The 17,201-nt window shown below is 42.0% G+C and overlaps 2 protein-coding genes across 2 annotated transcripts; both read right to left on the reverse strand.

Annotated features, from left to right (window-relative positions):
• Positions 1 to 1,861: 1,861 nt before the first annotated feature.
• Positions 1,862 to 5,875, reverse strand: LOC124630847 (odorant receptor 94b-like). The gene is made up of 10 exons (XM_047164871.1): positions 5,862 to 5,875; positions 5,171 to 5,339; positions 4,956 to 5,085; positions 4,684 to 4,888; positions 4,485 to 4,607; positions 3,523 to 3,645; positions 3,339 to 3,438; positions 2,892 to 2,996; positions 2,607 to 2,762; positions 1,862 to 2,025 (listed from the first exon to the last, which is right to left on the reverse strand). Exons 1-10 carry the CDS (start codon positions 5,873 to 5,875, stop codon positions 1,975 to 1,977), a joined length of 1,176 nt encoding a protein of 391 aa, XP_047020827.1. The 3' UTR covers positions 1,862 to 1,974.
• A 3,285-nt stretch (positions 5,876 to 9,160) lies between these two features.
• LOC124630837 (odorant receptor 4-like) lies at positions 9,161 to 16,291 on the reverse strand. The gene is made up of 10 exons (XM_047164859.1): positions 16,281 to 16,291; positions 15,173 to 15,359; positions 14,273 to 14,402; positions 13,984 to 14,188; positions 12,991 to 13,113; positions 10,519 to 10,641; positions 10,356 to 10,455; positions 10,182 to 10,286; positions 9,955 to 10,110; positions 9,161 to 9,211 (listed from the first exon to the last, which is right to left on the reverse strand). The coding sequence occupies exons 1-10, from the start codon at positions 16,289 to 16,291 to the stop codon at positions 9,161 to 9,163; spliced, it is 1,191 nt and encodes a 396-aa protein (XP_047020815.1).
• Between the last annotated feature and the right edge of the window lie 910 nt (positions 16,292 to 17,201).

Genomic DNA, 17,201 nt, shown 5'->3' on the forward strand with positions numbered 1-17,201 from the left:
GGTCTACGCAGTGAAGTAGCTGAATTACGAAACACTGTAAGTAGGTCACTTGCGCCTGCCAACAGCGATAACACACGCCACGGACAGGTCAACGCATCGCCGAGCGCCGCGTCAGCAAAATTGCACTCGTCGCCGGTCGCCGTCACTGCAAGCGATGCTAAACTGTGCCCCGCCCCCTCCGCGTCTCCTGTCATCGGGACGCCGATGAACACGTCAAAGCCTAGCCGTGTTTACTCGGCTGCCGTGAAGCAAATTCCCGTTGAACGGCAAACTAAGGATATTGTGGGAACTCAGAGTCACCCCGAAGTAACCCAAGGCACGGTTCATCTTGAACCTAGCAACGGGAAGGCTGATGCAGATGGTTTCATCAAGGTGGAGAGGAAAAAGAAGAAGCCATCCATTCGGAACCATTGCGGAACTGCATTGCAACATGCTGCTGCGTCCAGCTATACCTACGACGCAGTTGTATTTCGCGCTTGCGTTACTCTACGAAGGTCGAGGAGATCGTGGAGTATATTCGAGTGGAGACCAACTGGACTTTGAGAGTCGAGAAGTTAGAGTCGAATCATAACACGAACTTTAAATCGTTTGTGGTTCGTGTGCCGACTCAGCATCTCGACATGTTTCAAGAACAGTTTTGGCCGAAGGGTGTCGTGTTTCCGCGGGGCGATACCACGAAGTGCAACATGACACCGCCTACTCGTGTCAACACGTAGCTTTTAATTATTTTATTTTTGTATGTATTAGTTTATAAGTATTGTACTGTCATTTATTTATGTATTGTATTTTCTATGGGCCCTAGTTGCCTGAAATAAAGGAACAAATAAATATGTCGGAGGCGTCATCAGGATGGCACTATCGTCCGACATCAGTTAGGGTATTTAAGCAAAGAGATAACTCAAAGAAACTCAAAGAAACTCAAACACTCAGAACTCAAACGTTTATTCAAATTAGTCAGAGCAAAAGACAGCCCCCAAAACGCCCGCCCTTCGCCACTTCCTACGTGTTCTAGGTGGGGAGAAGTGGCGGAACAAACTCCCCAGCAACACATACCAACCATTACAAAACATTCAAATACCACAAGAACCATACCATAGACCATAATACCATACCATACCATACCATACCATACCATACCATAGAAGAACCATTACAATTCAAAAATCACAAGACTTACCATAAGTTTAGGTACTACAACGCTAGGCAATAACACCAGGTACACTACACGTAACGAAAGGTAGTAACGCGACAACTCCACCAAGACTAGACGAAGCTTCGACCAAGACTGAGCTAAGACTGAGCTCCGCGGACGCCACGCTGACCGCCACCACTCTGCCAAGCGAGCCAAAATGTTGTTTCACCGGAAACGCCGCTAGAGGGCGCGCTTGCGTGACGTTTAGTGTCCGTACTATTGACAGTCTCCGACAAATAAATAAATAAACATTTGAAGTCAGTAATGCAACACCTCTTCGTTATTCTGCTTTGGATTGGTTATTTTGATTTTCTTCGCCCTACTGAGCAAGGGCTTTTACTTCTCAATGAAAAATTCAATGGTTTTTTATTTATTTCGCGATAAATCAAAAATCAATACAATGATGAAAAAAATATGTTAAATAACTTTTTATGGGGAGCCATTTTAAACTCCCTTTCGGCCTTACGGATAGCATTGTAATACTGTTGGACTGCAAGCTGACCCCAATATAGTCAGAAATGAAGCCAGTGGAAAATGATTACATAAAAACTTCATAAAAATAATAAATATCCAAAATGAAACGAAAAATTTTATTGCAGCATTTTCCAGAATTATTTATATACAAATATAAATATAAGTATATAATATTCGCTGTAGAACGTACTAACAATACAATCAAAATAAAACTCAAAACCATAATAGGTGCATCTAGGTAAATGTTTTAGCAATCAATTGAAACTACAATATTATAAAAGCAGTAGGAAGTGCGCTGTATCGTCGCTCTACTTTGTCTGCCGAAGAACCGCATAAAAAGTGTATGAAGACTTTATTATCTGAAAAAGAAAAATATATCTACTTACACTAAGTAAAGATTTTCCTATTGGACCCGAAAAGATGATAAAGGTTACGCAGAAACTCTCAATAGAACAAAAAAACACCCGATTTCGAAACATTATTCATTTCTGCTCCGCTCCTATTAGTCTTAGCGTGAAGATATAGCCTATAGCCTTCTTCAATAAATGGGCTATCTAACACTCAAAGAGTTTTCCAAATCGGAAAAGTAGTTCCTGAGATTAGCGCGTTCAATCAAACAAACAAACAAACTCTTCAGCTTTATAATACCTACTATAAATATAGATTGTGCAGTAACCGATGTTGGGTTTTTAGATAGCCCATTTGTCGAAGAAGGCTATAGGCTAGTTTTTATTCGGGTTTGTGCAGAAGAATTAGACTTGGAAGACTTCTTCGCTGTTGATTGACAGAGAGAATTATATCCTACGAATTGTAAACGTGGCAGACAGACGGAGGCCGCTTGGCGCGCTCCATCACCAGCACCAGCGAGGGCCGGAACGTCAGCCGCGCGCGTCGCCACTCTATGCTGTACAGCGACTGCACACGTGGAAGAGAGACGCACCTTGACGAAGGTGTCGAGCGAGAGCGGGATGACGCGGCCGGCGGCGGGGCGCAGCGGCCGCTTGGCGCGCTCCATCACCAGCACCAGCGAGCGCCGGAACGTCAGCCGCGCGCGTCGCCACTCCATGCTGTACAGCGACTGCGACACGCGCTCGCTCTGACAAAACACAACATGACAGAAAAGTCAGATGCGAAAAGTGTGTAAAATTGCATTCCTATCCTTTCCTCATCCGATAGAAAATGGAACAATCATATAAAACAGATAATTTGTAAGATTGATATTGACCTCGTCAGTGACTTCATTCCCATAGTAGCAGTAGAGGAACAGCTCCGTCAGGATGCAACTGATGAACAGCGCCATCGACGCAAACTCCACGCTCAGCATGTTCAGCTACAAATACAAGCCCCTATAGTTTATGCAAAACAAAAGCATCCAAAGTAGCGTTCTATAATTACCACAAAATGTTTTGGCCAATAGATGGCGAAACGATAAAGAATTATATACCCCGCGGTTACATACGCATCCCATGAGAATTACTGCCAGTAACAGGATACAGTATATACAGTATGCGGAGACAGTATAGCTTTCCAACGGTGAAAGAATTTTTGTAGTAGTTTAGATTACTTTTTTTTAATATTTGTTCTTTCTCGAAATTTATTTAAAAGGTTTATAATAAATTAATGAAATAATCAATGAAGTACATGAAAAGGAATAAAAACCAGCAGCACTTACGCTTACAATCTTGTAGGCGGCCATGCACAGGATCCATCCACCAATCCCAAATTGAATAAGAATGACTGTGCCGAAAATGTTCTGTAACATTTTGGCGGTCCTGTACAGCATGCACACGAGTCATTATTGGCAAGCACAGGAGTCAAACGTTTCCAAGTGAGCAGTTGATCAAAGTAAAGCATACTCAGTGATCTTCTCGTAGTGCACGAGACACTCGCGGAACAGCGCGAACAGCGCCGCGTCGTACGAGCAGCCGAGCTGCCGGCTCAGCGCCGCCGCGCGCTCCGGCAGGCACTCGAAGTTCATCCTGCCACGACCAAACGCTTCCATTATCGGACGGCCTACCAAACAACACCCTGGGACGAACAATGACTGCATTACGCTTAACAAATTACAACACATTAATAGTTGCCATCACGCCATAAACACTATCAACTTATTCATTATCTACAGTAAATATATGTATTTATGTAAATGAAGTTCAATACTTACAACCTAGGTTTGGTACAAATAAAAATATTTTGCTGTCCATCGAGGCTAAGTTATGACTATGTTCAGGTTAAGTACAGGCACGTTGTACGCTCCAGACTAAGAGTGAGTCCTGCGTGGGTGAAACAACGCGAATGTGCCGCGCTGAACCGTAAAGATGACCAGTAGTGAAGCTGAGCCAAGTTGGCACAATAATGGCGTAAGCTCCATTGAGGCATAGGGTTGTCACTTTTAATGGTAGATGATACTTTTGATGGTCTTACCGCGACACTTAGTACTAACAGCACCGAGAGCACCGATAAAAGCTGGTCGATGCACATGCATGTGTGAGTGACACAAACGTTAGTAGGCACCGTCACAACTGTTTACAAGAGATTATATCTAAACTGTGGCACTACATCGACTGTTTGTTGTTTTCCGCATTCAGATCTATCACATAGACCTGGTGAAATAACAAGCAATTCAGCTACGTCTACCTATAAGTAAGGACTCGTGGATAGGGAACCCTGTTTTGTCCGTTTTGATTCATTCCAAAATGTGCCTTTGTATCCCGGAACCAATCTGACTCTTTCAAATAATCAATTAAACTAAATAAAAGATTCAAATGTTGTAAAAAGTAAATTCAAAATTGTGTGGAGTGACTTCACGCCTACTTACCGTAATAGTCTGAGTTGTGTTTTGCATTGATTCAGAACAGTAGCCATAAATGCGTCCATGGTTGTGTTTGCTATGCCCACGAGAGTGGTTACATAGTAAGAATATGCAAGTACCAAGATGAACCTGCAAATTACTTGTGTCAGGAATTTGTATTATTAATCCGCAGCCGTTTTCACAGATGTTTTCTTGTAAGACTAACATTGTTGGTCGATTATAGTCAACGGTAATCCAAAAAGGGAATTCGACGGGCAGTCCCTGCAGGCGGTACATGACAGGGAAGGTGATCCACAGCGTGCACGTGACCACGGCGCAGCCCGAGTAGGCGCGCACGAAGCGCGAGGCGCTGGCCGCCGTGGCGCCCAGCAGCCGGCGGTGCGCCTCCTCCGGCTGGTTGTACAGCGGATCTGCACAGACGCACAAGCTCAGTCGCCGCCGCGCCGCGCGGCTCCCTACCTCTCGCGCCGCACGCACCCTCCAGCCCGGCCAACATCTCGTCGATGCGCTCCGCTTTTAGGTGAAACACGAGTTGCTTCGCAATAGACGTGATGTGGCACAGCAGCAAGAACATCACTCGGGCTAACTTGTCCATATCTTGCTGTACCTACCAACATTACATATGAATATAATGCGCAGGTCTAGAATCGTTCTAATAGAGATTACAAGATTTGATCCATATTCGGTTGAACCTGGTAGGCGTAAACGCACTCCTGTAGCAGGTAGACCGTGGTGAGTGCGAGCGTTAGAGCTCGGTAGAGCGCATGCAGCCGGGACAGACGCGCGCCGCCTGCCAGCCGGCAGTAGCCGCACCAGCGCAGCAGCCGCAGGTGCGTCACGAGGCTCGCCGACGACAGCGACCTGTCACACACAACCCACTGTACCGCACTGCGGGCAGCGCTCTACTCTACACTGACCAAACAATACTCTTAATGGCTTCATAATTTGTATCAGTTTTATGGAATGCGTGGTGTAGTTACTCGATTTAAATAAATAAATTCATATATAAACATGGCCTAGCTTGAAGGCTAGCTTGTTGACTGGAGTAAGGAAAGTATTCAACAACTCATTACATTAATCTCTAGAAAAGGAGATGGAAGGAGCGTGTCATGTAAATACTCTTAACTTGACAACACTTCTTGTCAAACCACCTTAAATCTGATCCTAGATCAATTCCTAATTTTGTTTCCGTTCACACAATATGTAATTGTTTTGGCCATTCTTTTCCACTCTGTTAGTCGTCATACAAATTACAATCTTTTTTGGCACACTTGAAATTCATCCACATTTACCGACCACCTTCAATAATGTATCTATTTTAGAAATAATATAGGTATTTGAGCATTACATATAAAAATATATTTGAAAATTTTATTTTCTAACATTTTGGAATCCATGTAGCTGTGGCACTGAAATCTATATCACAAATCTGACAGCGTTCTGTTTCAGTAATGAGTTAATTATACATTTATGTAGAGGGACTGTAATTACACGTCGATCACATCAACAGATTAATGACACGGTTGGAGCGGCACGCCCCTTGCGTGCGCCGCCCCTGCCACGCTAATGACTTATTCGTCGAAGAATACATTAATGTCATCATGCATTTAATTATACACCTATTAAGTTACTTACTTTTCATTTTCCAATACGATTGCATAAAAATAAGTTTGAGGTTTATAGAATCATGTCAGTGGTTGCCTGCTATGCAAGGGTGGGGGCTGCGTATTACCAGCCTCACGAGCAGGGTGCGCTCGTCAGTCCGGCTGGCGCTATGCCGTGTAACTGTTACCTTAGTATGTATAAACAATAAGTGTTAACGGTTAGAAATTATGCCTATCAGTCTTGTCTTATCTAACTTAATTGTACCAGATCAGTACTTTTTCAGAAAAAATAAAGGTATAATGGAAGCCTTTTCAGGGTTAAGAATACTAAAGAAGGCATATAAGACTGCACTTACTTCGCAATTATAGATTTGGAAAAGGCCTTTGATAAATTTAACTATCTCTACATAAAATTCCTCCTCTACCTAAAGTTTGACTGGTAAAGAACGCCTAAGGCGTTAAGTCTGCCTTTGTACATTGTTTTTCATGTTTGTAAAATGTATGCAAAAAGTATAATAAATAAATAAAATCATGATAGCACTTAAGAAGCACTTAAGTACAGAGGAAGACGCAAAAATCAAGAAATGATAAACGAAATAGGAGAGGAGAAAGCTGTAGTCAAAATAAAACCTGGAATTCCACAAAGCTGTACCTTATCCCCACTATAATTAATTATTTTCACTAAGTGTGCAATAGCAAAAACAGCAGACTTTTCGGAGGGTTAAATGTTTTATAAGATTTGTATATGTTACCGGAAATATATGAAGTCTAGGAATTGTATACACCTCCTAGGAAATGTATACAATTCCGAAGCTATGTAGGAAATGTATGAAATATTCTTTCAATAATAATTATTTGATACATATATGTATGTATGCCTAGAAAATGTATACATTTCCTAGGCATTGTATAAAATTCCAATATCGTATTAGGAAATGTATAAGAACAATGGTTTCTGTCGGGTTCCATCTATCTGGCAGAATTGGCGTACTATGAAGATGGTAGAATTTCATTTGAATTCATTTTATTTAGCATATTGCCATTTATAATCTTCAATTAAAACACGTTGTATTAAAAATTGAAGGGTAATGACGAAAGTGAATCGCTGCAAAACCGACTCCACGTAGTCTTGTTTGCCCTACCCCTAGAGTGCAATTCAAAACCGCGTAGGCGCGGAGGGGCGAGGCGGCCTGCGAGCTGAGGCGCAGGTAGTTTTAAGGCTCGCCGTTTTAAGGTGAGCGTGAAAACCATCTGCGACCATAAGCTCGCATAGGACCGCCGGAGCCCCGCAGCGCCGGAGCCGTGACAGAAGCCATTCTTGCCGCATGTTGCATGTTTGCTTCCATGCTGCATGCCTTCTTGCATGCTTCGCTTCAATCAGGTAACATTGCGCCCGATCGGATAATGCAATACCCTCGCTCCGCTATCCCCCGCTTACCCCCTGATATCTTAAACATACATCACCGATTATTATTTAGGAAATGTATAGATTTCCTAGGAAATGTGTCTAATGTAATTTATTTAACACTTTTCCGGGCGGTTTTAGGAATTTCATAAATTTCCTAGGAATTGTATACAATGACAGATTACATACATTTCCGTTAATATAATATACAATAAAATCGGTAGTTGAAGATCATTTGCGAATAGAACATGGACAGGGTTTTCACAGAATACAAAAAAAAATCCGTCAGTAAAGCAACAGCTTTGTTAACATCATCAATAATAAATAAAATTTTGATAATTTGAAACATGATCTTATGACATTTAAAATACATATTAAAAAGTATAATAGGTCCTAAGCGGGAACCTAGCGGTACTCCGGAACTTTCTAAACAGGGGTGAGAAAGATGCTCATTTATTGAAACCATTGAATGGCTATATTAACTAAATATTATTTGAACCACTTTAGACTGAAAAAAAGGTGAAGGAAAAAATCTCTAGGAAACCTGGTCTATATAGTCTGAATTCACCAACCCGCACCATGCAAGCGTGGTGATTAACGCTCAATCCTTCTCTGTGTAAGAGGAGGCCTGTGCCCAGAAGTAGGACGATAAAAAAGGCTGTAGCTATCATTGAACCTCCTACACTAAAGAGTTAAAGTTTTCCGAGTAAAAGAGAGTGGTCGACTTTGTCGAATGCTTTGTTAAAATCAGTGTAAACAGCATCCACTGGGATGCGTCGGTATAGTAATGTGTATATTGATGGTGTGTAGCACAGGCAATTTGATGTGGTCGATCTTGATTTATTTCAGAGTATTAGTTATTTGTGTTGTATGGTGTTTATTGTGTGCTTACATTAGATGAAGTCTGACAGTAGCGACAGTTACAGAAAAGATGAGAAGTAGAAGATTGTCAAGGTATGGGCATGTAATGAGGAGGGATGCAACAAAGTGTGTGCTAAGTATGAATGTAGATAAGGATGGAGAGGAAGAGGAAGACCTGAAAGATGACATGAATAGGAAGGGAGTGAGTGTCAGTATGACGAGTGACAGGGGAAAATGGAAGAGAATGACATATTGCGCCGACCCTAAGTAAAATTGGGAACAGGGCAGGAGAAAGAAGAGGTGTTTATTGTGTGCTAATAAACTATGGGTGACTAATTTACTTGCCAAAAATAACAGATAGAAGTATTAACAACACCTTTTTTTAACGACGCCAAAAATCATCAAATAATGACCCCTCTCTCTGAGGGTTATCAGTGATGAGGAAGTAGTATTCCGTCGTAGGCCTTTTATGTACCAGGGTCGCGGTAACTCTTTCGAACAATCCCGCAGCCCCGGCAGGGACATATATACCCCTCATTTTGATATTCAGTTGGTCTTTGTAAATACCTACACTATATTGCATATTTACATCATTACTGAGAGGAACATGTGCGGTTAGTTGCGTCTCGCTTACCCGGCTCCCGGGCCACATGAGCCAGTCCACGTAAAGTGATAAGCAAGATTTCAGTATTTTTTTTAAGGAAAGGCAAAAGTATTTCAAAACATGATTTAATAGATTAGTAACAGATAAACATACAATTATTTTTTTGCAATTTATGATAATATTACTTCATTACTTTTTTTTCGTTCGTTTACTTAGTTTGTCTAAGGACTGCATAAAAACTGTACGATGATTTCAAAATCTGAAAACAAAAATAAACAAGTATTTCACATTGCAATATCCTCGTGACTGTATTTCAATCAGAGTATGCACGCGGGCACCGTCATCGTCGCCGTCATGTCATGTTGAATTGGTGGGCCACGGCTGTTAAGAACGTCATCCAGTCATAACGGAAACTCAAAGCCAGAAAGTCTGGCAACTAGGCGAGTTGTAGGCAGATATATATCGGGTACTTCATACCTAACGACATTAAATCCTATCACTTATACTTTTACTTTATGATATTCTATGGCGAATTGTTAAAACAAAAAAACCTAATCCATCCAGTGGTTTAGCCACAGGAATCATTTTTCGTTTTCATAATTTACAACATTATGTGTAAAGCAGAGATAAAATTAGAGATAAAGTTAGGAGTATGGAATGTTTTGACCAGTTGACAGCTGTCGGTTTTCAAGGGAGAATTCCCGTTGTTTGTAATGACTGACTCTTATACCTATTGTGTTCTAATACTCGCACATATTATTCTATTTACTTTGTTTGAAATTTTTTATTTTTACGTATTTTATTTTTTCTTTGTGCTGCAGTGTAATAACGTATTTCACTTAATGTGATTAGGTACGACACACTCGGTATAAGGAGGAATACACAATTAAATCCTATATTAAAATTTAAGTATTTTTTGAGAGAGCAAAGTTGTTCATGTGGAAGGTTTTTTGATGCCACTCCATGCTGCACAGCGACAACACACGTGGAAGAGAGACGCACCTTGACGAAGGTGTCGAGCGAGAGCGGGATGACGCGGCCGGCGGCGGGGCGCAGCGGCCGCTTGGCGCGCTCCATCACCAGCACCAGCGAGCGCCGGAACGTCAGCCGCGCGCGTCGCCACTCCATGCTGTACAGCGACTGCGACACGCGCTCGCTCTGACAAAACAGTTTATTTGTCTCATATTTGACCAACTAATTACTAATTTGCGATCAAAATTACCAATTACCTCCACTGTGACTTCATTCCCGTAATAGCAGAATATGAAGAGCTCTATAAGAATACATGTGATGAATAATGTTATGGACGCAAATTCGATGCTGAGCACGTCGAGCTGAAATAACACACCAATACAAAATTATGCAACAATCGATGAGTGTGACGATCAATGTGACATACTCACGCTGACTATCTTGTAAGCGGCCATGCACAGAATCCAGCCCCCCACGCCGAACTGTACGAGCAGCGGCACAGCGAACACGTCGTGTAGCTCCGTGCACATCCTGCACAAGGCTCGGTCAGACACCGCTTACCTCACACTGCAGGGCGCATTGGGAGCCACTTACTCGGTTATCTTGTTGTAGTGCACCAAGCAGTCAACGAATAATTTGTCAAGTATCGTGTCATAATTTTCTCCGGATTCCACATGCAAGGCTCTAGCTCTCTCAGGCAACGACTCAAAATTTATTCTGTAAAAAATAATTAAGGTTCATGTCATCATTTGCCGAGCCTTTTCCCAACTATATCGTGGTTAGATAAATAAGATAGATAAAACTTTTATTCAACACAAACAGAAAGACAACAAAGATACACAATAAGAAATAAAAAAAACAAATGGTGGGTAAAAAGAGAAACATAAAATGCAAACAGAAATTATTATTATTTGCACCGAATGACTGAAATCCAGCTTAGCATGTGTCAGGTAGCATACCTGACGCTGGTATTCTGCTAGATCCCTATAATGACGTACGGAATTCGAGTAAACCGAACAATGAACAACATTATTTGGCATGTAGTCTAAAAGAAAGCGTGGAGCGTTTTGTCTAAAAAGAGTAAAGATTACATAAACGCTCCACGCTATCTTTCATCAAACTAAATGTCCGAATCATTCTAAAATTTTGAAAAGCGTGTTCCTTAAACATTTTTATTTTATACGTTTATACATAAATCCTAGGTCTGCATTTCAATCCGCCGCCTCAGGACAGCGGCCATGTTGGATTTCAGGTACATGACCATTTTTTTGGTATTTCTGACGAGTTATTCCCAATTTGTCATTAGTACCGATATTGGTCACCAACTATTTTTTCCATACACCAAATCCCAATTGGTCATTCGAGCAAAATAAATAATTTAATATTAAAATTTTGAGTTTCATTTCGTCAATCGCATAAATAAAATTTCACGTAGCAGAGTACCGTCAAAAATAAAAGTGTTAGAAGAAATTTTAAATGAAAAGCTTCCATGTAGGTAAAGGTTTTAATAGCTCTCATATAAATATAATAAAATAATAAAATTTACATTAAAACACAGGTGAATGGGCATAAACATGGGCATTTTATAAACCCGAAAATGTGACTCGATACTTTTTGTACCGGTAACAAAAGTACCAGGAGCCCATAACTATCAAAGAGATTGTATACATAAAAACATTCACAAACAAAAATAATTTGAATCTAGTCAGCAGTTGTGTTGCACATACTGCAGTTTTTTTTTAATTGGACCTTGTTCGTATAAACAGAACGTTTCAGTTCAATTATCTTCTTAAACTTCTTGTTCTTACTATTTATTTAAAATAATTTTTACACATTGTACAACGGCGGACTTAACGCCTCTCTACCAGTCTACCTTTAGGGTGGTGGTGAAATAGACAATTACCGTCCATACACAATTAAGAAAATATATTTATTTTATTTATTTAAATGTGCTTAAGTTTTGGTCGCAAATTGTGCTATTTACTGTTTTTCCGGTATTCATTTTTACTAACTCACATGCAAACATTCATTTATACTAACTCAACAACCAACTAATAATGCATTTACACCACATGTGTTTTTGCTAATACCGATAATAGTAAATAGTTACTTACACAAAACAATAGAAACCGGACCATACTTTGTCCCTTCTTCTATATTTTGTCTCTTTCTAGAAAACAAAAGGCTTCTGTTTTATTACCTGATTTTATATATCGTAATTTAAAATCGTGACACTCTTAACTGCTATACTCCTGTAAGTTATGCGGTCCTAGTACATGGTGGGCAGTTCCATGGACACTCGTTGATTGGTATATTACTCATCTGATTTATGCGATCCTGGTATTTTGGTTTTGGCCGTGCGTTGTGTGACGCCGTTGAAATCGCGATTTTATTAATAGCGTCTTGCCATATTCGGAAAAAAACATATGCAACATAAATTAAAAAAAAAAAAACATATTTACAATATTGTAAAGCTTTTCTTGTTGACAGTACTTTTTACAAAATAAAGTACGGATGACGAATTGAGACTAAGCAAAATAAAATATTTTATCGAATGACAAATCGGGACACGTTTTTATGGATGCCAACTCACTAAAATGACGAATTGGGCATAACTCTTTCTGACAGCAAATCTGTGGATATCAAATGAAAGGGTCATTTGATATCCACATCATAGGAGAGGATTTCAAACAGTCAGTCCGCCATCTTAGGGAGGCCGCCTTAGTGGATTTGTAATGACGTTTGTTAGCTAGTCATGTATTGACATCAGAACACAAAGCGTGTGCGTCCTAATCCAAGACCGGAAAGTGGGTCAAATTAAGATTCCAAGGTTTTGTTACATGCATAGTAACAAGTGAAGCCATTGTTTAGTTATTAACAAAACAATCGTCTTCACGAGCTCTTCATTAATGACGTTCATGTTATAGTTCGTCGAATTTTTATTTTATCATTACAAGTGTTGCCATTCGTGACCAGCCGCCAGTCGACTGCAATTGTGGTCAGATTTGCATCATGCAATCATGCTGCTTGTGAGAACTAACATATTGAGAACAGAAGACGACATACCGCAGTATTCTCAGTTGAGTTTTACATTGATCGAGAATCGTGGCCATGAATGCATCCATCGACGTGTTGCCGATGGCTACCAAGTTAGTGCAGTAGAACGATTGGAGCAGCACCAAGGTAAACCTGAATACGGAGGGACATACGGTGTTACTCCTTCTTTTGATTCTTTTATTAAAATCAAAGGAAATCGGCAAAGTGCGTATCGAACTCACGCGAAACCATTCCATCATATCCTTGCGCATGTTTATTTTATAAGTAAATCTTAGACACCAATGACTTTGTTTCGGATGGCACGTTAAACTGTAGGTCCCGGCTCTCATTGAACATCCTTGACAGTCGTTACGGGTTGTCAGAAGCCAACAAGTCCAACGCCAGTCTAACCAAGGAGTATCGGGTTGCCCAGGTAACTGAGTTGAGGAGGTCAGACAGGCAGTCGCTGCTTGTAAAGCACTGGTACTCAGCTGCATAGCAACATAGTAGGGAAGAGGCTCGGGAGATGATGATCCGTGCGCATGTTTCTAAATGATTAGTGCGTGAAATGCTTGGTTAACATTTAACCCCGCCGACAAACTGCTATATTAAAATCAAAATTTGTTTGTTATTATAAGTGAGGACGTTTCTTAACCGACTTCGTTCTGTTATTTACTACACCGTGTCGAGTTCCACAAACATAGATTTGTTCAAACATTCAGAGATTCTCTAACGTTTTAGGGCTCCGTAGGCAACTAGAAATCTTTATAGTTTCGCCATGTCTGTCTGTCCGTCCGTCCGCTGATAATGTCAGTGTTTACCTATTTGTCGGCATGATTTATATACAACCACAACGCGAAGATAGTTCAGTTCAGTTAGGTGTCAAAGGGACCCAAACTCTTAAATACTAATTTATGCGCCATAAGAGATGACTTGAAGGTGGATACTATCAGTAAGTCGAGACGCACCAGTCTGGGTTTTAGGGGTATTAATACTTTATTTTCGGCAAATTAAAGGTCTTACACAGCGTTGTGGTCGTAACTAAAGCCAGTCCAAAATGGGAATTCGAATGAGATTCCTTGGATTCTATTGATGACGGGGAAGACGATCCACAGCACGCAAGTAGCGACCGCGCAGCCCGCGTACGTGCGCAGCAGCCGCGCCGCGCCGCGCGCCGTGCCTCGCAGCAGCGCGCCGCGCTCGCCTGCGCACTGGTTCAGCAGCGGCTCTGCAACATACGCGCGCTGTAGCCGCACTCGCACTCGCACTCGCACTCGCATTCGCACGCGCCCTGCGCCGCGCGCTCGCTCACCGTCTAGCGACGCGATCAGTCGGTCGATGCGGTCTGCGTCCACGTGGAACGCGATCTGCTTCACGACGCACGTCATGTGGCACAGCATCAGGAACATCACTTGAGACAGTTTGTCCATGTCGCCCCTCTCCTGCACATTGGGACTTTCTCAGAAACATCTACAGTAGTGTGTCGAACTCGCCGAGCTGTACGACCAGAATTTGTAATTTTTTTTTGGTTGGTTAACCAATTTTAGGTCTCTTCGTTTCTTCTTTCCACCATACCTTACGTCTTGAATCAGTTTTGTAACTGTTAAATCTTAGAGTACCAATTATTAAATAGTTTCCAACCGATGAGTATTTTAATCCTAATTAATATGTAATTTCCAATGTGTAAAGTCTGAGTAAAGTCATTATTTTTTATAAATAACGTGTCTAATGCCCATTCGTATACGCGTATACTGCCTGCTGCAGCACGTAGAAGGAGGTGGCGGCGAGCGCCAGCGCGTGGTAGCCGCGCAGCGCCAGGCGCCGCGCGCACCCCCGCGAGCTCAGCGCCGCGCCCCGCGCGCCCCCGCGAGCTCAGCGCCGCGCCCCGCAGGAAGCAGTAGTTAGAGTAGACTTGCCTGGTACGCGTATACTGCCTGCTGCAGCACGTAGAGGGAGGTGGCGGCGAGCGCCAGCGTGTGGTAGCCGCGCAGCGCCAGGCCCCGCGCGCGCCCCCGCGACCTCAGCGCCGCGCCGCGCAGAAAGCAGTAGTTAGAGTAGACTCGCCTGGTGCGCGTATACTGCCTGCTGCAGCACGTAGAGGGAGGTGGCGGCGAGCGCCAGCGCGTGGTAGCCGCGCAGCGCCAGGCCCCACGCGCGCCCCCGCGAGCTCAGCGCCGCGCCGCGCAGGAAGCAGTAGTTAGAGTAGACTCGCCTGGTACGCGTATACTGCCTGCTGCAGCACGTAGAGGGAGGTGGCGGCGAGCGCCAGCGCGTGGTAGCCGCGCAGCGCCAGGCGCCGCGCGCGCCCCCGCGAGCTCAGCGCCGCGCCGCGCAGGAAGCCCACGCGCCGCAGCACGCGCACGTGCGGCGCCACGCTGCGCGCGCACTCCGACTCCGACCTGCACACACACACACCTGCACTTCATGTGTTCGTCTTCTTTACACGCCTACATCTTCCCTCAAATTCGCGACAACTTAATCAATTTAAAAGACAACTTTGTTGTGAAGCTCTACCATCCAAGAAATTAACATGTGATCATGCATTCATATTTCAAACGCAATTTGATTTTGTTTTTGTTGAGGATGATGTATTTTATAAATGATTAGCTTTAATCTATTTTAAATACAACCTCAAGACGGCCTGCAACATCGCGACTCCACTACTGTCATGTTAGCCCTACTAGCACTCGCAGTCCCTAGTCGCTAGTGGGAAATGAGACCAATCCCCAATCCGTTCCTGTCCCATAATCGTGTCAAACTAAGTTGCCTAAGTCCATGTGTATAGTGTTAAGTATTGTGTAATAAAAATTCTATATATATATATAAATATTTAAAATAGATACATGAATACGCGATGGACTCACATAGTCTTAAGACTAGAAGTCAGTAGACATATAAGTTTGTGACGCCAAGACGAAGAAAATTATAATTATGTAAAAACATGTAAATAAAAGCGCGGACCCCCAAGTCTGCGGTAAGGTTTTATGAAAATTATAATTATGTAAAAACATGTAAATAAAAGCGCGGACCCCGAAGTCAGCGGTAAGGTTTTATGAATAAAAAAAAACCATTCGATAAATTAATTTACGATAATATGACAAACTTGTATGAGATTCGGTGTTATATTATACGCGGTAGCAAAATGTTTTAATTTAATAATGTTTAGCTCATCCCCGTGGGTTACAGCGTAATTAATGTTGCCTTATTTGTTACTCTGATGAAAAATGTATCACTGCTAAGTTTCACCAAAGTCTGTTGACCTGCCTGCAGTAAACTTTCTAACTAAGTGTGATGTTACTTAATACATCTAAAAATTTTACCTCAGAGACATCTTTTATCACAATATAATTGAACTGCTTAGCTAATTATGATATATGTATCCAAAAACTCAAGCAGTGCTCCTGCAGCTATCTATAGAGAAACTGAATCTAGTTTATATACCTGCATTTTAAACACTTCAAGGAAACTGTTTGACGGTCTATTATTTTGCAATGGTGACAGTTGCAAAGTATAAAATTATAGATATAGCTCTATCCTTTCCTATAGCTGAAGGCCATTAGAAACATGAAAAATTCATAGCTCGTTTACAACCAACAACAGACTATCAACAATCAATGTCAATCGCCAGGCTGAGGACACAGTGCGCAGACACATAAACGTAGTCACACTAATCACCTTCTTCTTTCACCAGCTATTTCGGCATCCAGTCTAACCGGATGCAGCTGAGTACCAGTGCGCCACATTGAGCGCCTGTCTTCCTTAACTCATCAACCTGACTCCTTTTGGTAAGACTGGGTGTCCGACTTTCTGGCTTTCGGACTACAAAAGATGTTCAAATGACAGCCGGAATGTACCAATTTTTCATGGCTTCCTAAAAATGAAGGAACCTGTCACCCAAAACCGATCGTATAATGGGCGGTGACGTGGCCCCAGTACACATACTGGAGTCAGCTATGTAAAACTGTACATATATACATATGTATGTACTGAATCCCAGAACATGAGCACTTATTTATTTGCTTTAATTGCTGTTCTGTCGGCCGTCGCGTCGCTACCTAACGTAGCTTCTGCCTCATATTTGTGACTTAATTGCCCGCATTCAACCTTATGTCAATAATTATTACAAACGTTGTTTTTGCGATTGTGTATCTAATGACAAGGACATGACATGAATGCTTTATATAAATACTGCAATCCAGTGACGGACTGGCTACTTTTTCATTCTGTGGCAGACTCATGAA

The sequence above is a fragment of the Helicoverpa zea genome, chromosome 1, assembly GCF_022581195.2.
Source record: "Helicoverpa zea isolate HzStark_Cry1AcR chromosome 1, ilHelZeax1.1, whole genome shotgun sequence".
Taxonomy (NCBI): Eukaryota; Metazoa; Arthropoda; class Insecta; order Lepidoptera; family Noctuidae; genus Helicoverpa; species Helicoverpa zea.

Coding starts and splice junctions, on each gene's coding strand:
- LOC124630847 (XM_047164871.1), bottom strand. Junction 3,646..4,484: donor ACACAACTCAGACTATTACG/GTAAGTAGGCGT, acceptor TGGTCGTGGCAG/GATGAACTTCGAGTGCCTGC. Junction 2,026..2,606: donor CGCTCGACACCTTCGTCAAG/GTGCGTCTCTCT, acceptor TTTCTTTTTCAG/ATAATAAAGTCTTCATACAC.
- LOC124630837 (XM_047164859.1), bottom strand. Junction 14,403..15,172: donor AGGCAGTATACGCGTACCAG/GCGAGTCTACTC, acceptor CCCAATGTGCAG/GAGAGGGGCGACATGGACAA. Junction 10,287..10,355: donor CCGCTTACAAGATAGTCAGC/GTGAGTATGTCA, acceptor GTGTTATTTCAG/CTCGACGTGCTCAGCATCGA.